At 52.2% G+C, this 21,462-nt stretch overlaps 1 protein-coding gene across 1 annotated transcript in view; it reads right to left on the reverse strand.

Annotated features, from left to right (window-relative positions):
- Positions 1-10,730, reverse strand: part of LOC144752925 (E3 ubiquitin-protein ligase TRIM39-like) — a 256,584-nt gene extending 245,854 nt beyond the window's left edge. The window contains exon 1 of the mRNA XM_078640744.1: positions 10,317-10,730. Within this exon, the coding sequence (XP_078496870.1) occupies positions 10,317-10,511 (195 nt within the window). The 5' untranslated portion in view covers positions 10,512-10,730. The remainder of the gene's footprint in view (positions 1-10,316) is intronic.
- Between the last annotated feature and the right edge of the window lie 10,732 nt (positions 10,731-21,462).

Here is a 21,462-nt window from a genome sequence, read left to right on the forward strand (position 1 = left end):
GGCAGGGTCTGTAACAGAGAACAGACACAGGAAGAGGACAGGCACCAACCCCAGGCAGGGTCTGTGACAGAGAACAGATAGACACAGGAAGAGTGCAGGCACTAATCCCAGGCAGGGTCTGTAACAGAGAACAGACACAGGAAGAGGACAGGCACCAACCCCAGGCAGGGTCTGTGACAGAGTACAGACAGACACAGGAAGCGTGCAGGCACCGACCCCAGGCAGGGTCTGTAACAGAGAACAGACACAGGAAGTGGACAGGCACCAACCCCAGGCAGGGTCTGTGACAGAGAACAGACAGACACAGGAAGAGTGCAGGCACTAATCCAAGGCAGGATCTGTAACAGAGAACAGACACAGGAAGAGGACAGGCACCAACTCCAGGCAGGGTCTGTGACAGAGTACAGACAGACACAGGAAGCGTGCAGGCACCGACCCCAGGCAGGGTCTGTAACAGAGAACAGACACAGGAAGAGAAAAGGCACCAACCCCAGGCAGGGTCTGTGACAGAGAATAGGCACAGGAAGAGTGCAGGCACTAATCCCAGGCAGGGTCTGTAACAGAGAACAGACACAGGAAGAGGACAGGCACCAACCCCAGGCAGGGACTGTAACAAAGAACAGACAGACACAGGAAGCGTGCAGGCACCGACCCCAGGCAGGGTCTGTAACAGAGAACAGGCACAGGAAGAGAAAAGGCACCAATCCCAGGCAGGGTATGTGACAGAGAACAGACAGACACAGGAAGAGTGCAGGCACCAACCACAGGCAGGATCTGTGAGAGCGAACAGACACAGGAAGAGTGCAGGCACCAACCCCTGGAAGGGTCTGTGACAGAGGTCAGACACAGGAAAAGTGCAGGCACTAACCACAAGCAGGGTCTGTAACAGAGAACAGACACAGGAGGAGTGCAGGCCCCAACACCAGGCAGGGTCTGTGACAGAAAACAGACGGACACAGGAAGAGTTCAGGCACCAACCCCAGGCAGGATCTGTGACAGAAAACAGACACGGGAAGAGTGCAGGCACCAACTCCAGGCAGGGTCTGTGACAGAGAACAGACATACGAAGAAAGCAGGTACCAACCCCAGGCAGGGTCTGTGACAGAGAAAAGACACAAACAGGAAGAGTGTAGGCACCAACCCCAGTCACGATCTGTGACAGAGAAAAGACACAAACAGGAAGAGTGCAGACACCAACCCCAGGCAGGGTCTGTGACAGAGAACAGACACGGAAAGAGTGCAGGCACCAACCCCAGGCAGAGTCTACGACTGAGAACAGACACAGGAGGAGTGCAGGCACCAACCCAGGTAGGGTCTGAAAGAGAACAGACACAGGAAGAGAGCAGGTACGAACCCCGGGCAGGGTCTGTGACAGAGAACAGACAGACACAGGAAGAGTGCAGGCACCAACCTCAGGTACGGTCTGTGACAGAGAACAGACCGACACAGGAGCAGTGCAGGTACCAACCTCATGCAGGGTTTGTGACAGAGAACAGTCACAGGAGAAGTGCATGCACCAACCCCAGGCAGGGTCTGACAGAGAACAGACACAGGAAGAGAGCCGGTACCAACCCCAAGCAGGGTCTGTGACAGAGAACAAACAGACACAGGAAGAATGCAGGCACCAACCGAGGCAGGGTCTGTGAATGAGAACAGACAGGCACAGGAGGAGAGCAGAGACCAACCCCAGGCAGGGTCTGTGACAGAGAACAGACACGGGAGGAGTGCAGGCACCAACCCCCGGCGGGGTCTGTGACAGAGGACAGACAGACACAGGAAGTGTGCAGGCACCAACCCCAGGCAGGGTCTGTAAAAGAGAACAGACAGACACAGGAAGAGTGCAGGCACCAACCCCAGTTAGGGTCTGTGACAGAGAACAGTTGCAGGAGGACTACAGGCACCAACCACAGGCAGGGTATTTGACAGAGAATAGACACATGAAGAGTGCATGCACCAACCCCAGGCAGAGTATGTGACCGAGAACAGAGAGACACAGGAAGAGTGCAGGCCCCAACCCCAGGCAGGGTCTGTGACAGACAACAGACACAGGAAGAGTGCAGGCACAAACCCCAGGTAGGGTCTGTGACAGACAACAGACACTGGAGGAGTGAAGGCACCAACCCCAGGCAGGGTCTGTGACATAAAACAGACGCAGGAAGAGTGCAGGCGCCAACCCCAGGCAGGGTCTGTGACAGAGAAAAAAACACAGGAAGAGTGCAGGCACCAACTCCAGTCAGAGTCTGTGACAGAGAAGAGATGCAGGAGGACTGCAGGCACCAACCCCAGGCAGGGTATGTGACCGAGAACAGACACAGGAAGAGAGCAGGGACCAATCCCAGGCAAGGTCTGTGACAAAGAACAGACATAGGAAGAGAGCAGGTACCAACCCCAGGCAGGGTGTGTGACAGAGAACAGACACAGGAAGAGTGCAGGCACAAACCCCAGGTAGGGTCTGTGACAGACAACAGACACGGGAGGAGTGCAGGCACCAACCCCCGGCGGGGTCTGTGACAGAGGACAGACAGACACAGGAAGTGTGCAGGCACCAACCCCAGGCAGGGTCTGTAAAAGAGAACAGACAGACACAGGAAGAGTGCAGGCACCAACCCCAGTTAGGGTCTGTGACAGAGAACAGTTGCAGGAGGACTACAGGCACCAACCACAGGCAGGGTATTTGACAGAGAATAGACACATGAAGAGTGCATGCACCAACCCCAGGCAGAGTATGTGACCGAGAACAGAGAGACACAGGAAGAGTGCAGGCCCCAACCCCAGGCAGGGTCTGTGACAGACAACAGACACAGGAAGAGTGCAGGCACAAACCCCAGGTAGGGTCTGTGACAGACAACAGACACTGGAGGAGTGAAGGCACCAACCCCAGGCAGGGTCTGTGACATAAAACAGACGCAGGAAGAGTGCAGGCGCCAACCCCAGGCAGGGTCTGTGACAGAGAAAAAAACACAGGAAGAGTGCAGGCACCAACTCCAGTCAGAGTCTGTGACAGAGAAGAGATGCAGGAGGACTGCAGGCACCAACCCCAGGCAGGGTATGTGACAGAGAACAGACACAGGAAGAGAGCAGGGACCAATCCCAGGCAAGGTCTGTGACAAAGAACAGACATAGGAAGAGAGCAGGTACCAACCCCAGGCAGGGTGTGTGACAGAGAACAGACACAGGAAGAGTGCAGGCACCAACCCCCAGGCAGGATCTGTGACAGAGAACAGACACAGGAAGAGTGCAGGATCCAACCCCAGGCAAGGTCTGTGACAGAGAACAGACAGACACAGGAGGAGTGCAGGCACCAACCCCAGAGAGGGTCTGTGACAGAGAAACACCTCTTTGGTCCGCACCTGTTCTGCTTTGTCTAATGACCATGTATACCAATGAGCTACACCCTGCATTACAGCATCTCCGGGTCTGCACCTCTTCTGCTGTCCACCATCGCCATGAGACTGTGTGTGCTGCACCCTACATTACTGCACTGCTGCATTGACAGCTGCTGTCCACCATGACCATGAGACCGTGTGTTCTGCACCCTACATTACTGTGCCTCTGCACCTCTTCTGCTGTCCACCATGACCATGTATGCCAATGAGCTACACCCTGCATTACAGCATCTCCGGGTCTGCACCTCTTCTGCTGTCCACCATGTCCATGAGACTGTGTGTGCTGCACCCTGCATTACTGCACCTCTGCACCTCTTCTGCTGTCCACCATGAGACTGTGTGTGCTGCACCCTGCATTACTGCACCTCTGCACCTCTTCTGCTGTCCACCATGACCATGAGACCGTGTGTGCTGCACCCTGCATCACTGCACCTCTTCTGCTGTCCACCATGTCCATGAGACCGTGTGTGCTACACCCTGCATTACTGCACCTCTGCACCTCTTCTGCTGTCCACCATGACCATGAGACCGTGTGTGCTGCACCCTGCATTTCTGCACCTCCTCTGCTGTCCACCATGTCCATGAGACCGTGTGTGCTGCACCCTACATTACTGCACCTCTGCACCTCTTCTGCTGTCCACCATGACCATGAGACTGTGTGTGCTGCACCCTACATTACTGCACCTCTGCACCTCTTCTGCTGTCCACCATGACCATGAGACCGTGTGTGCTGTACCATGCATTACTGCACCTCTGCACCTCTGCTGCTGTCCACCATGACCATGAGACCGTGTGTGCTGTACCATGCATTACTGCACCTCTGCACCTCTGCTGCTGTCCACCATGACCATGAGACCGTGTGTGCTGTACCATGTATTACTGCACCTCTGCACCTCTTCTGCTGTCCACCATGACCATGAGACTGTGTGTGCTGTACCATGCATTACTGCACCTCTGCACCTCTTCTGCTGTCCACCATGACCATGAGACTGTGTGTGCTGTAACATGCATTACTGCACCTCTGCACCTCTTCTGCTGTCCACCATGACCATGAGACCGTGTGTGCTGTACCATGCATTACTGCACCTCTGCACCTCTGCTGCTGTCCACCATGACCATGAGACCGTGTGTGCTGTACCATGCATTACTGCACCTCTGCACCTCTTCTGCTGTCCACCATGAGACCGTTTGTGCTGCAACCTACATTACTGCACCTCTGCACCTCTTCTGCTGTCCACCATGACCATGAGACCGTGTGTGCTGTACCATGCATTACTGCACCTCTGCACCTCTGCTGCTGTCCACCATGACCATGAGACCGTGTGTGCTGTACCATGCATTACTGCACCTCTGCACCTCTTCTGCTGCCCACCATGACCATGAGACCGTGTGTGCTGCACCCTACATTACTGCACCTCTTCTGCTGTCCACCATGACCATGAGACTGTGCGGGCTGTACCATGCATTACTGCACCGCTTCTGCTGTCCACCATGTCCATGAGACTGTGTGTGCTGTACCATGCATTACTGCACCTCTGCACCTCTTCTGCTGTCCACCATGTCCATGAGACTGTGTGCTGTACCATGCATTATTGCACCTCTGCACCTCTTCTGCTGTCCACCATGACCATGAGACTGTGTGTGCTGTACCCTGCATTACTGCTCTTCTTCTGCTGTGTACCATGCCCATGAGACTGTGTGTGCTTCACCCTGCATTTCTGCACCTCCTCTGCTGTCCACCATGACCATGAGACTGTGTGTGCTGCACCCTGCACCTCTTCTGCTGTCCACCATGTCCATGAGACTGTGTATGCTGCACCATGCATTACTGCACCTCTGCACCTCTTCTGCTGTCCACCATGTCCATGAGACTGTGTGTGCTGTACCCTGCATTACTGCACCTCTGCACCTCTTCTGCTGTCCACCATGTCCATGAGACTGTGTGCTGTACCATGCATTACTGCACCTCTGCACCTCTTCTGCTGTCCACCATGAGACCGTGTGTGCTGTACCCTGCATTTCTGCACCTCTTCTGCTGTCCACCATGACCATAAGACCGTGTGTGCTGCACCCTACATTACTGCACCTCTGCACCTCTTCTGCTGTCCACCATGTCCATGAGACCGTGTGTGCTGTACCATGCATTATTGCACCTCTGCACCTCTTCTGCTGTCCACCATGACCATGAGACTGTGTGTGCTGTACCCTGCATTACTGCTCTTCTTCTGCTGTGTACCATGCCCATGAGACTGTGTGTGCTTCACCCTGCATTTCTGCACCTCTGCACCTCTTCTGCTGTCCACCATGACCCTGAGACTGTGTGTGCTGCACCCTACATTACTGCACCTCTGCACCTCTTCTGCTGTCCACCATGAGACCGTGTGTGCTGCACCCTACATTACACCACCTCTGCACCTCTTCTGCTGTCCACCATGTCCATGAGACTGTGCGGGCTGTACCATGCATTACTGCACCGCTTCTGCTGTCCACCATGTCCATGAGACTGTGTGTGCTGTACCATGCATTACTGCACCTCTGCACCTCTTCTGCTGTCCACCATGACCATGAGACCGTGTGTGCTGTACCATGCATTACTGCACCTCTGCACCTCTTCTGCTGCCCACCATGACCATGAGACCGTGTGTGCTGCACCCTACATTACTGCACCTCTGCACCTCTTCTGCTGTCCACCATGTCCATGAGACTGTGCGGGCTGTACCATGCATTACTGCACCGCTTCTGCTGTCCACCATGTCCATGAGACTGTGTGTGCTGTACCATGCATTACTGCACCTCTGCACCTCTTCTGCTGTCCACCATGACCATGAGACCGTGTGTGCTGCACCCTACATTACTGCACCTCTGCACCTCTTCTGCTGTCCACCATGACCATGAGACTGTGTGTGCTGTACCCTGCATTACTGCTCTTCTTCTGCTGTGTACCATGCCCATGAGACTGTGTGTGCTTCACCCTGCATTTCTGCACCTCCTCTGCTGTCCACCATGACCATGAGACTGTGTGTGCTGCACCCTGCACCTCTTCTGCTGTCCACCATGACCAAGAGACTGTGTGTGCTGTACCATGCATTACTGCACCTCTGCACCTCTTCTGCTGTCCACCATGACCAAGAGACTGTGTGTGCTGTACCATGCATTACTGCACCTCTGCACCTCTTCTGCTGTCCACCATGAGACCGTGTGTGCTGCAACCTACATTACTGCACCTCTGCACCTCTTCTTCTGTCCACCATGACCATGAGACTGTGTGTGCTGCACCCTGCATTTCTGCACTTCCTCTGCTATCCACCATGACCATGAGACCGTGTGTGCTGTACCATGCATCACTGCACCTCTGCACCTCTTGTGCTGTCCACCATGACCATGAGACTGTGGGTGCTGCACCCTGCATTACTGCACCTCTGCACCTCTTCTGCTGTCCACCATGACCATGAGACTGTGGGTGCTGCACCCTGCATTTCTGCACCTCCTCTGCTGTCCACCATGACCATGAGACTGTGGGTGCTGCACCCTGCATTTCTGCACCTCCTCTGCTGTCCACCATGACCATGAGACTGTGGGCCCGATTCACAGAACTAACTAAAGACAAAATCCTAAACTTACTACTTTTGATATTCACAGAAGTTAGGATTTTGTCTTAAGTTTGTTTTAGGACAGACTTAAGACAAAATCCTAACTTAAGTCTGTCTTAAGTCTGTTTTAAGACAAACTTAAGACTCACTCCTAACTTCTGTGAATACCAAAAGTAGTAAGTTTAGGATTTTGTCTTTAGTTAGTTCTGTGAATCGGGCCCATTGTGTGCTGTACCCTGCATTACTGCACCTCTGCACCTCTTCTGCTGCCCACCATGTCCATGAGACTGTGTGTGCTCTACCATGCATTACTGCACCTCTGCACCTCTTCTGCTGTCCACCATGACCATGAGACTGTGTGTGATGCACCCTGCATTTCTGCACCTCCTCTGCTGTCCACCATGACCATGAGACTGTGTGTGCTGTACCATGCATTACTGCACCTCTGCACCTCTTCTGCTGTCCACCATGACCATGAGACTGTGTGTGCTGCACCCTACATTACTGCACCTCTGCATCTCTTCTGCTGTCCACCATGACCATGAGACTGTGTGAGCTGCACCCTGCATTTCTGCACCTCCTCTGCTGTCCACCATGACCATGAGATTGTGTGTGCTGTACCATGCATTCCAGCACCTCTGCACCTCTTCTGCTGTCCACCATGACCATGAGACCGTGTGTGCTGCACCCTACACTACTGCACCTCTTCTGCTGTCCACCATGACCATGAGACCGTGTGTGCTGCACCCTACACTACTGCACCTCTTCTGCTGTCCACCATGACCATGAGACCGTGTGTGCTGCACCCTACACTACTGCACCTCTTCTGCTGTCCACCATGACCATGAGACCGTGTGTGCTGCACCCTACATTTCTGCACCTCTTCTGCTGTCCACCATGAGACCGTTTGTGCTGCAACCTACATTACTGCACCTCTGCACCTCTTCTGCTGTGTACCATGACCATGAGACTGTGTGTGCTGTACCATGCATTACTGCACCTCTGCACCTCTTCTGCTGTCCACCATGACCATGAGACCGTGTGTGCTGTACCATGCATTACTGCACCTCTGCACCTATTCTGCTGTCCACCATGACCATGAGACCGTGTGTGCTGCACCATGCATTACTGCACCTCTGCTCCTCTTCTGCTGTCCACCATGACCATAAGACCGTGTGTGCTGCAACCTACATTACTGCACCTCTGCATCTCTTCTGCTGTCCACCATGACCATGAGACTGTGTGAGCTGCACCCTGCATTTCTGCACCTCCTCTGCTGTCCACCATGACCATGAGATTGTGTGTGCTGTACCATGCATTCCAGCACCTCTGCACCTCTTCTGCTGTCCACCATGACCATGAGACCGTGTGTGCTGCACCCTACACTACTGCACCTCTTCTGCTGTCCACCATGACCATGAGACCGTGTGTGCTGCACCCTGCATTACTGCACTTCTTCTGCTGTGTACCATGACCATGTGACACTGTGTGCCACACTCTGCATTACTGCAATTCTTTGTCTGCACCTCTTTGTCTGCACCCCTTCTGCTGTGCACCATAACCACATGAGGTCCTAAGATAACCCTGTATTGCCACATCAAGGGGCATATTTACAAGAAACATTCAGAGAGCGGTGTTAAGCCAAAATTGCTAACGCCACGCCTCAACAGTTTCGAAACGCAGGGATGCGCCATATTTGCAAGTATGCGGCGCACTCCTGCATTTTCCCTAGTGAAGGCACTAAATGTAGCTGCCTAGCGCCACAAGGGTGCCTGCGTTGCAGGGAATGATTGTTCATTTGCACATAAACAATCACTAATGGCGATTTGCAATTTCTATGTGTGCTTAAGAATGCAGCACATATAAAAGTTGGAAAACTTAATTTTGTAATGATTGTTTATGTGCAGGAAGGGACCTCTTTCTGCACAATGACTAATGGCAAATTGCTGTTTCTTTGTGTGCTGCAGATTGCAGCACACATATACATAGCAAAACCTTAGAGAAATTAATAATTTCTCCTCGTTTTTCCGGTTTCTATGGGTGCTGCATAACGCAGCACACATAGAAACAGCAAAAACACAGCAAAAACCTTAGAGAAATTAATCATTTCTCAACGTTGCCCCTGTTTTCCCTGGTCTTAATTTTGGTGCTGCCCCATGATTACACCACCCTTGTAAATACGGGGCAGCGCCGAAAAGTGATGGGTTTTGTGGTGGAACACCCAGAGCAACACCCATAGCCCCTCCCTTTGCTGCAGACTGCCGTAGAAGGTTCATATTTACAAGGTGACGTTAAGCCACGTTAAGTGGCTTAAGGCCACCGTGTAAATATGAAGCAGCGCATTGCGCCACAGGAACGTCATTAAAAGTGATGTTCCTGTGGTGCAATGCCCTTGTAAATATGCCCCAAGTCTTCTAATACCGACAAACGCCCAGTGCGATATTCTGCAGTTTCTTAAATGGGTCACACTTTGAAACTCACTTACAACTAACAAACTTGGCTAATGCGCGTGGGCAATCTTCACCGGGGACCCGCGAAGACCCACAGAGTGAACGGTGATCCCTGAATGACCACAGTGATCCCTTCTCCAGGGACCCGCGGAGACCCACAGAGTGAACGGTGATCCCTGAATGACCACAGTGATCCCTTCTCCAGGGACCCGCGGAGACCCACAGAGTGAACGGTGATCCCTGAGTGATCACAGTGATCCCTTCTCCAGGGACCCGCGGAGACCCACAGAGTGAACGGTGATCCCTGAGTGACCACAGAGGTCCCTTGCCCTCTTCATGGAGGCGCGGCTAACCTGTGATCCCTATAATCTGATTTAAATGCCGTGTATTCCTTTGTTGGAATCATTCTGTGTCTTCACTAGTGAACTCTGAACTCCCACTCACATACCTTGTGATCTTGGACAACCATTCATGTGGGACCCGCAGGGTGCCTTTGAACCCTGAATACCCAGACACACTGCATCTTCTATGAGACTCCTGTAGTGTATTCACTTGTGAATCCTGAACACCCACACACACACCTTGTGCTCTTCGGCAGCTTCCTGTATGAGGTGCACTGAATGACTTGTCACCTCTGAACACTGGCACACAGAGCTCCGCTCTCAGGCTGCCTCCCTGACGGGGCTCACAGAGGGACTTTGAGAACCCTGAATTTTCAGACACACCCTGTGACCTTCACTTGTCGTTCCAGAACACCCCCATCCCCCCCCCCCCCCCACACACACACACACACACACCCGCCCCCCACACGCACCCCTTGTGCTCCTCTGCAGGTTGCTCAACGGAGCTCACACTGGGACTTTGGAATCCCTGAATGCCCTCGCACATACCTTGTGCTCCTCTGCAGCCTCCTCTATGGGACTTATTGAGTGAGTTTTGTGCTCCTTGGACTCCCGGCAGACCCAGCATATCATCCTCTGATCCTCTGCACAGAACAGCAGCAGCGCCTGGTTATGTTTCTCGCACAGATTTTCCTCCGGGGGCTTCACGGGGGGTAGGTGAAGCTGTTTTGCAATTTCCACCATGTTCTTCAGTTTCCTGTTGGGCCGGAGATTTTCCCTAGAAGATTTTGCCCTGCACTCAGGACAGGGGAAGTTTCCATCTCTTCCCTCCCAGCTCTGGGTGATGCAGGAGCGGCAGAAGTTGTGTCCACAATCAATAATCAATACGGGATCGGTAAAAAATTCCAAACAGATGGAACACGTGGCCTCTTCCTGGAGGTTCCCGAGCTGAGCTGCCGCCGCCATGATTCAGAAACGCAGGAAGTGAAGGGAAGTTTCGTTTCTCTCTTTATGCAGTGGGTGTGTCTGTGCGTCTGCTCCTCCCTGTGTGCAGTGGGTGTGTCTGTGCGTCTGTCCCTCCCTGTGTGCCGTGGGTGTGTCTGTGCGTCTGTCCCTCTCTGTGTGCAGTGGGTGTGTCTGTGCGTCTGTCCCTCCCTGTGTGCCGTGGGTGTGTCTGTGCATCTGTCCCTCCCTGTGTGCCGTGGGTGTGTCTGTGCGTCTGTCCCTCCCTGTGTGCAGTGGGTGTGTCTGTGCGTCTGTCCCTCCCTGTGTGCCGTGGGTGTGTCTGTGCATCTGTCCCTCCCTGTGTGCCGTGGGTGTGTCTGTGCGTCTGTCCCTCCCTGTGTGCAGTGGGTGTGTCTGTGCGTCTGTCCCTCTCTGTGTGCAGTGGGTGTGTCTGTGCGTCTGCCCCTCTCTGTGTGCAGTGGGTGTGTCTGTGCGTCTGTCCCTCTCTGTGTGCAGTGGGTGAGTCTGTGCGTCTGTCCCTCCCTGTGTGCAGTGGGTGTGTCTGTGCATCTGTCCCTCTCCGTGTGCAGTGGGTGTGTCTGTGCGTCTGCCCCTCTCTGTGTGCAGTTGGTGTGTCTGTGCGTCTGTCCCTCCCTGTGTGCAGTGGGTGTGTCTGTGCGTCTGTCCCTCTCTGTGTGCAGTGGGTGTGTCTGTGCGTCTGCCCCTCTCTGTGTGCAGTTGGTGTGTCTGTGCGTCTGTCCCTCCCTGTGTGCAGTGGGTGTGTCTGTGCGTCTGTCCCTCTCTGTGTGCAGTGGGTGTGTCTGTGCGTCTGTCCCTCTGTGTGCAGTGGGTGTGTCAGTGCGTCTGTCCCCCTCTGTGTGCAGTGGGTGTGTCAGTGCATCTGTCCCTCTCTGTGTGCGCTGGGACTTCCGGGTTCATGGTACAGTCACAGAGCAGAGAACTTGTGATTTACCTCTGCGGTTTACACCATTTAGGCGTCATGTGGTTATATTTCCAGAATCTGTAAGTGCAGAACTGGAGCTTGTAGATGGGTTTTTGTAAAATTCTCTGTTATTTTTTTACCTGTCAATTCCGCAAGTTCGCTTTTTTAAATCTTTTTCAATCTCATAAACCTTTCTAAAATACTTTCTAAAGTGTTTTCTCCCTGTATTTGTTTTTTAATTTTTGTTTAAAAGGCTGAAAAATACCAACTTTTGATCGTTCCTCAATGTTTTTTCTGGCTTACCATAACATTGCTGGTCAGGCCGGTAAACTAGCAGTTTTGTGTGTAACTGAAGAATATATTGCTGCCTGTTAGTGTCTGTTCTGTATGTGAAGGACGCTTACAATACTATTGCCTGAGCTGTATCTGTTCTGAGAGCCAGGGAAGCTTGCACTGCTGATCCCCGATGTGCCGGTTCAGTGAGTGAGGGAAGCTTGCACTGCTGATCCCCCGATGTACCTGTTCAGTGAGTGAGGGAAGCCCGCACTGCTGATGCCTCGATGTACCTGTTCAATGAGTGAGGGAAGCTTGCACTGCTGATGGCCCGATGTACCTGTTCAATGAGTGATGGAAGCTTGCACTGCTGATTCCCAGATGTACCTGTTCAATGAGTGAGGGAAGCTTGCACTGCTGATGGCCCGATGTACCTGCTCAGTGAGTGAGGGACGCTTGCACTGCTGATGCCCCGATGTACCTGTTCAGAGAGCCAGGAAAGCTTGCACTGCTGATGCCCTGGTGTACCTGTTCAGTGAGTGATGGAAGCTTGCACTGCTGATTCCCAGATGTACCTGTTCAATGAGTGAGGGAAGCTTGCACTGCTGATGGCCCGATGTACCTGTTCAGTGAGTGAGGGAAACTTGCACTGCAGATGCCCTGATGTACCTGTCCAATGAGTGAGGGAAGCTTGCACTGCTGATGCCTCGGTGTACCTGTTCAATGAGTGAGGGAAGCTTGCACTGCTGATGCCCCGATGTACCTGTTCAATGAGTGAGGGAAGCTTGCACTGCTGATGCCTCGATGTACCTGTTCAATGAGTGAGGGAAGCTTGCACTGCTGATGCCCCGATGTACCTGTTCAATGAGTGATGGAAGCTTGCACTGCTGATTCCCAGATGTACCTGTTCAATGAGTGAGGGAAGCTTGCACTGCTGATGCCCCAATGTACCTGTTCAATGAGTGAGGGAAGCTTGCACTGCTGATGCCCAGATGTACCTGTTCAGTGAGTGAGGGAAGCTTGCAATGCTGATGCCTCGATGTACCTGTTCAATGGGTGAGGGAAGCTTGCACTGCTGATGCCCCGATGTACCTGTTCAATGAGTGATGGAAGCTTGCACTGCTGATTCCCAGATGTACCTGTTCAATGAGTGAGGGAAGCTTGCTGATGGCCCGATGTACCTGTTCAATGAGTGAGGGAAGCCCGCACTGCTGATCCCCCAATGTGCCTGTTCAGTGAGTGAGGGAAGCTTGCACTGCTGATTCCCAGATGTACCTGTTCAATGAGTGAGGGAAGCTTGCACTGCTGATGCCCCGATGTACCTGTTCAATGATTGAGGGAAGCTTGCACTGCTGAGGCCCCGATGTACCTGTTCAATGAGTGATGGAAGCTTGCACTGCTGATTCCCAGAGGTACCTGTTCAATGAGTGAGGGAAGCTTGCACTGCTGATGCCCTGATGTACCTGTTCAATGAGTGAGGGAAGCCCGCACTGCTGATGGCCCGATGTACCTGTTCAGTGAGTGAGGGAATCTTGCACTGCTGATGGCCTGGTGTACCTGTTCTGTGAGTGAGGGAAGCTTGCACTGCTGATGCCCCGATATACCTGTTCTGTGAGTGAGGGAGGCTTGCACTGCTGATGCCCCGATGTACCTGTTCAATGAGTGAGGGAAGCTTGCACTGCTGATGCCCTGATGTACCTGTTCAATGAGTGAAGGAAGCTTGCACTGCTGATTCCCAGATGTACCTGTTCAATGAGTGTGGGAAGCCCGCACTGGTGATGCCCCGATATACCTGTTCAATGAGTGATGGAAGCCTGCACTGCTGATAGCCTGATGTACCTGTTCAATGAGTGATGGAAGCTGGCAATGCTGATGCCCTGATGTACCTGTTCAATGAGTGAGGGAAGCTTGCACTGCTGATGCCCCGATGTACCTGTTCAATGAGTGAGGGAAGCTTGCACTGCTGATGCCCTGATGTACCCGTTCAATGAGTGAGGGAAGCTTGCACTGCTGATGGCCAGATTTACCTGTTCAATGAGTGAGGGAAGCTTGCACTGCTGATGCCCTGATGTACCTGTTCAGTGAGTGAGGTAAGCTTGCACTGCTGATGCCCCGATGTACCCGTTCAATGAGTGAGGGAAGCTTGCACTGCTGATGCCCCGATGTACCTGTTCAATGAGTGATGGAAGCTGGCAATTCTGATGCCCCGATGTACCTGTTCAGTGAGTGAGGGAAGCTTGCACTGCTGATGCCCTGATGTACCTGTTCAATGAGTGAGGGAAGCTTGCACTGCTGATGCCCCGATGTACCTGTTCAATGAGTGAGGGAAGCTTGCACTGCTGATGCCCCGATGTACCTGTTCAGTGAGTGAGGGAAGCTTGCACTGCTGATGCCCTGATGTACCTGTTCAATAAGTGAGGGTAGCTTGCACTGCTGATTCCCAGATGTACCTGTTCAATGAGTGAGGGAAGCCCGCACTGCTGATGCCCCGATGTACCTGTTCAATGAGTGAGGGAAGCTTGCACTGCTGATGCCCTGATGTACCTGTTCAATGAGTTAGGGAAGCTTGCACTGCTGATGCCCTGATGTACCTGTTCAATGAGTGATGGAAGCTTGCACTGCTGATTCCCAGATGTACCTGTTCAATGAGTGAGGGAAGCTGGCAGTGCTGAGTCCCGATGTACCTGTTCATTGAGTGATGGAAGCTTGCACTGCTGATCCCCAAATGTACCTGTTCAAGGAGTGAGGGAAGTATGCACTGCTGATGCCCAGATGTACCTGTTCAATGAGTGAGGGAAGCTTGTACTGCTTATTCCCAGATGTACCTGTTCAATGAGTGAGGGAAGCTTGCACTGCTGATTCCCAGATGTACCTGTTCAATGAGTGAGGGAAGCTGGCACTGCTGAGGCCCGATGTACCTGTTCATTGAGTGATGGAAGCTTGCACTGCTGATTCCCTGATGTACCTCTTCAATGAGTGAGAGAAGCTGGCACTGCTGATGCCCTGGTGTACCTGTTCAATGAGTGAGGGAAGCTTGCACTGTTGATTCCCAGATGTACCTGTTCAATGAGTGAGGGAAGCTTGCACTGCTGATTCCCAGATGTACCTGTTCAATGAGTGAGGGAAGCCCGCACTGCTGATGCCCCGATGTACCTGTTCAATGAGTGAGGGAAGCTTGCACTGCTGATGCCCTGATGTACCTGTTCAATGAGTTAGGGAAGCTTGCACTGCTGATGCCCTGATGTACCTGTTCAATGAGTGATGGAAGCTTGCACTGCTGATTCCCAGATGTACCTGTTCAATGAGTTCGGGAAGCTGGCACTGCTGAGGCCCGATGTACCTGTTCATTGAGTGATGGAAGCTTGCACTGCTGATTCCCGGATGTACCTGTTCAATGAGTGATGGAAGCTTGCACTGCTGATCCCCCAATGTACCTGTTCAAGGAGTCAGGGAAGTATGCACTGCTGATGCCCAGATGTACCTGTTCAATGAGTGAGGGAAGCTTGCACTGCTGATTCCCAGATGTACCTGTTCAATGAGTGAGGGAAGCTTGCACTGCTGATTCCCAGATGTACCTGTTCAATAAGTGAGGGAAGCTGGCACTGCTGAGGCCCGATATACCTGTTCATTGAGTGATGGAAGCTTGCACTGCTGATTCCCTGATGTACCTCTTCAATGAGTGAGAGAAGCTGGCACTGCTGATGCCCCGGTGTACCTGTTCAATGAGTGAGGGAAGCTTGCACTGTTGATTCCCAGATGTACCTGTTCAATGAGTGAGGGAAGCTTGCACTGCTGATTCCCAGATGTACCTGTTCAATGAGTGAGGGAAGCTTGCACTACTGAGGCCCTGATATACCTGTTCAATGAGTGATGGAAGCTTGCACTGCTGATGCCCAGATGTACCTGTTCAATGAGTGAGGGAAGCTTGCACTGCTGATGCCCTGATGTACCTGTTCAATAAGTGAGGGTAGCTTGCACTGCTGATTCCCAGATGTACCTGTTCAATGAGTGAGGGAAGCCCGCACTGCTGATGCCCCGATGTACCTGTTCAATGAGTGAGGGAAGCTTGCACTGCTGATGCCCTGATGTACCTGTTCAATGAGTTAGGGAAGCTTGCACTGCTGATGCCCTGATGTACCTGTTCAATGAGTGATGGAAGCTTGCACTGCTGATTCCCAGATGTACCTGTTCAATGAGTGAGGGAAGCTGGCACTGCTGAGGCCCGATGTACCTGTTCATTGAGTGATGGAAGCTTGCACTGCTGATCCCCCAATGTACCTGTTCAAGGAGTGAGGGAAGTATGCACTGCTGATGCCCAGAGGTACCTGTTCAATGAGTGAGGGAAGCTTGCACTGCTGATTCCCAGATGTACCTGTTCAATGAGTGAAGGAAGCTTGCACTGCTGATGCCCTGATGTACCTGTTCAATGAGTGAGGGAAGCTTGCACTGCTGATTCCCAGATGTACCTGTTCAATGAGTGAGGGAAGCTGGCACTGCTGAGGCCCGATGTACCTGTTCATTGAGTGATGGAAGCTTGCACTGCTGATTCCCTGATGTACCTCTTCAATGAGTGAGAGAAGCTGGCACTGCTGATGCCCCGGTGTACCTGTTCAATGAGTGAGGGAAGCTTGCACTGTTGATTCCCAGATGTACCTGTTCAATGAGTGAGGGAATCTTGCACTGCTGATTCCCAGATGTACCTGTTCAATGAGTGAGGGAAGCTTGCACTGCTGAGGCCCTGATATACCTTTTCAATGAGTGATGGAAGCTTGCACTGCTGATTACCAGATCTACCTGTTCAATTAGTGAGGGAAGCTGCACTGCTGATGCCCCGATGTACCTGTTTATTGAGTGATGGAAGCTTGTATTGCCGATGCCCTGATGTACCTGTTCAATGAGTGAGGGAAGCTTGCACTGCTGATGCCCTGATGTACCTGTTCAATGAGTGAGGGAAGCTTGTACTGCTGATGCCCTGATATACCTGTTCAATGAGTGAGGGAAGCTTGCACTGCTGATTCCCAGATGTACCTGTTCAATGAGTGAGGGAAGCCCGCACTGCTGATGTCCCGATGTACCTGTTCAATGAGTGATGGAAGCTTGCACTGCTGATGCCCTTATGTACCTGTTCAGTGAGGGAGGGAAGCTTGCACTGCTGATGCCCCGATGTACCTGTTCAATGAGTGAGGGGAGCTTGCACTGCTGATGCCCTGGTGTACCTGTTCAGTGAGTGAGGGAAGCTTGCACTGCTGATGCCCCGATGTACCTGTTCAATGAGTGAGGGAGGCTGGCACTGCTGATGCCCCGATGTATCTGTTCAATGAGTGAGGGAAGCTTGCACTGCTGATGGCCCGATGTATCTGTTTAATGAGTGAGGGAAGCTTGCACTGCTGATGGCCTCATGTACCTGTTCAGTGAGTGAGTCAATCTTGCACTGCTGATGCCCTGATGTACCTGTTCAGTGAGTGAGGGAAGCTTGCACTGCTGATGCCCCGATGTATCTGTTCAATGAGTGAGGGAAGCTTGCACTGCTGATGGCCTGATGTACCTGTTCAGTGAGTGAGTCAATCTTGCACTGCTGATGCCCTGATGTACCTGTTCAGTGAGTGAGGGAAGCTTGTACTGCTGACGCCCCGATGTATCTGTTCAATGAGTGAGGGAAGCTTGCACTGCTGATGCCCAGATGTACCTGTTCAATGAGTGATGGAAGCTTGCACTGCTGATTCCCAGATGTACCTGTTCAATGAGTGAGGGAAGCTTGCATTGCTGATGCCCGAATGTACCTGTTCAATGAGTGAGGGAAGCTTGCACTGCTGATGTCCAGATGTACCTGTTCGGTGAGTGAGTCATGCTTGCACTGCTGATTCCCAGATGTACCTGTTCAATGAGTGAGGGAAGCTTGTACTGCTGATGCCCCGATGTATCTGTTCAATGAGTGAGGGAAGCTTGCACTGCTGATGCCCAGATGTACCTGTTCAATGAGTGATGGAAGCTTGCACTGCTGATGCCCTGATGTAGCTGTTCAACGAGTGAGGGAAGCTTGCACTGCTGATGCCCAGATGTACCTGTTCAATGAGTGAGGGAAGCTTGCACTGCTGATGCCCAGATGTACCTGTTCAATGAGTGAGGGAAGCTTGCACTGCTGATGCCCAGATGTACCTGTTCAATGAGTGAGGGAAGCTTGCACTGCTGATGCCCTGATGTACCTGTACAGTGAGTGAGGGAAGCTTGCACTGCTGATGCCCTGATGTACCTGTTCAATGAGTGAGGGAAGCTTGGACTGCTGATTCCCAGGTGTACCTGTTCAATGAGTGAGGGAAGCCCGCACTGCTGATGCCCCGATGTACCTGTTCAATGAGTGAGGGCAGCTTGCACTGCTGATGCCCAGATGTACCTGTTCAATGAGTGAGGGAAGCTTGCACTGCTGATTCCCAGATGTACCTGTGCAATGACTGGGAAGCCCGCACTGCTGATGCCCCGATGTACCTGTTCAATGAGTGAGGGAAGCTTGCACTGCTGATGCCCTGATGTACCTGTTCAATGAGTTAGGGAAGCTTGCACTGCTGATGCCCTGATGTACCTGTTCAATGAGCGATGGAAGCTTGCACTGCTGATTCCCAGATGTAACCGTTCAATGAGTGAGGGAAGCTGGCACTGCTGAGGCCCGATGTACCTGTTCATTGAGTGATGGAAGCTTGCACTGCTGATTCCCGGATGTACCTGTTCAATGAGTGATGGAAGCTTGCACTGCTGATCCCCCACTGTACCTGTTCAAGGAGTGAGGGAAGTATGCACTGCTGATGCCCAGAGGTACCTGTTCAATGAGTGAGGGAAGCTTGCACTGCTGATTCCCAGATGTACCTGTTCAATGAATGAGGGAAGCTTGCACTGCTGATGCCCTGATGTACCTGTTCAAGGAGTGAGGGAAGCTTGCACTGCTGATTCCCAGATGTACCTGTTCAATGAGTGAGGGAAGCTGGCACTGCTGAGGCCCGATGTACCTGTTCATTGAGTGATGGAAGCTTGCACTGCTAATTCCCTGATGTACCTCTTCAATGAGTGAGAGAAGCTTGCACTGCTGATGCCCCGGTGTACCTGTTCAATGAGTGAGGGAAGCTTGCACTGTTGATTCCCAGATGTACCTGTTCAATGAGTGAGGGAAGCTTGCACTGCTGATTCCCAGATGTACCTGTTCAATGAGTGAGGGAAGCTTGCACTGCTGAGGCCCTGATATACCTGTTCAATGAGTGATGGAAGCTTGCACTGCTGATTACCAGATCTACCTGTTCAATTAGTGAGGGAAGCTTGCACTGCTGATGCCCCGATGTACCTCTTCAATGAGTGATGGAAGCTTGCACTGCTGATTACCAGATCTACCTGTTCAATGAGTGAGGGAAGCCCGCACTGCTGATGCCCCGATGTACCTCTTCAATGAGTGATGGAAGCTTGCACTGCTGATGCCCCGATGTACCTGTTCATTGAGTGATGGAAGCTTGTATTGCCGATGCCCTGATGTACCTGTTCAATGAGTGAGGGAAGCTTGCACTGCTGATGCCCCGATGTACCTGTTCATTGAGTGATGGAAGCTTTTATTGCCGATGCCCTGATGTACCTGTTCAATGAGTGAGGGAAGCTTGTACTGCTGATGCCCTGATGTACCTGTTCATTGAGTGAGGGAAACCTTGTACTGCTGATGCCCTGATGTACCTGTTCAATGAGTGAGGGAAGCTTGCACTGCTGATTCCCAGATGTACCTGTTCAATGAGTGAGGGAAGCCCGCACTGGTGATGCCCCGATATACCTGTTTAATGAGTGATGGAAGCTTGCACTGCTGATAGCCTGATGTACCTGTTCAATGAGTGATGGAAGCTGGCAATGCTGATGCCCTGATGTACCTGTTCAATGAGTGAGGGAAGCTTGCACTGCTGATGCCCCGATGTACCTGTTCAATGAGTGAGGGAAGCTTGCACTGCTGATGCCCCGATGTACCCGTTCAATGAGTGAGGGAAGCTTGCACTGCTGATGCCCCGATGTACCTGTTCAATGAGTGATGGAAGCTGGCAATGCTGATGCCCGATGTACCTGTTCAGTGAGTGAGGGAAGCTTGCACTGCTGATGCCCCGATGTACCTGTTCAATGAGTGAGGGAGGCTGGCACTGCTGATGCCCCGATGTACCTGTTCAATGAGTGAGGGAAGCTTGCACTGCTGATGCCCCGATGTATCTGTTCAATGAGTGAGGGAAGCTTGCACTGCTGATGCCCCGATGTACCTGTTCAATGAGTGAGGGAAGCTTGCACTGCTGATGCCCCGATGTACCTGTTCATTGAGTGATGGAAGCTTTTATTGCCGATGCCCTGATGTACCTGTTCAATGAGTGAGGGAAGCTTGTACTGCTGATGCCCTGATGTACCTGTTCATTGAGTGAGGGAAACCTTGTACTGCTGATGCCCTGGTGTACCTGTTCAATGAGTGAGGGAAGCTTGCACTGCTGATTCCCAGATGTACCTGTTCAATGAGTGAGGGAAGCCCGCACTGGTGATGCCCCGATATACCTGTTTAATGAGTGATGGAAGCTTGCACTGCTGATAGCCTGATGTACCTGTTCAATGAGTGATGGAAGCTGGCAATGCTGATGCCCTGATGTACCTGTTCAATGAGTGAGGGAAGCTTGCACTGCTGATGCCCCGATGTACCTGTTCAATGAGTGAGGGAAGCTTGCACTGCTGATGCCCCGATGTACCCGTTCAATGAGTGAGGGAAGCTTGCACTGCTGATGCCCCGATGTACCTGTTCAGTGAGTGAGGGAAGCTTGCACTGCTGATGCCCTGATGTACCTGTTCAATAAGTGAGGGTAGCTTGCACTGCTGATGGCCCGATGTATCTGTTTAATGAGTGAGGGAAGCTTGCACTGCTGATGGCCTCATGTACCTGTTCAGTGAGTGAGTCAATCTTGCACTGCTGATGCCCTGATGTACCTGTTCAGTGAGTGAGGGAAGCTTGCACTGCTGATGCCCCGATGTATCTGTTCAATGAGTGAGGGAAGCTTGCACTGCTGATGGCCTGATGTACCTGTTCAGTGAGTGAGTCAATCTTGCACTGCTGATGCCCTGATGTACCTGTTCAGTGAGTGAGGGAAGCTTGTACTGCTGACGCCCCGATGTATCTGTTCAATGAGTGAGGGAAGCTTGCACTGCTGATGCCCAGATGTACCTGTTCAATGAGTGATGGAAGCTTGCACTGCTGATTCCCAGATGTACCTGTTCAATGAGTGAGGGAAGCTTGCACTGCTGATGCCCCGATGTACCTGTTCAATGAGTGAGGGAAGCTTGCACTGCTGATGTCCAGATGTACCTGTTCGGTGAGTGAGTCATGCTTGCACTGCTGATTCCCAGATGTACCTGTTCAATGAGTGAGGGAAGCTTGTACTGCTGATGCCCCGATGTATCTGTTCAATGAGTGAGGGAAGCTTGCACTGCTGATGCCCAGATGTACCTGTTCAATGAGTGATGGAAGCTTGCACTGCTGATGCCCTGATG

This window comes from Lissotriton helveticus, chromosome 5_1 (assembly GCF_964261635.1).
Source record: "Lissotriton helveticus chromosome 5_1, aLisHel1.1, whole genome shotgun sequence".
In the NCBI taxonomy this organism is placed as follows: Eukaryota; Metazoa; Chordata; class Amphibia; order Caudata; family Salamandridae; genus Lissotriton; species Lissotriton helveticus.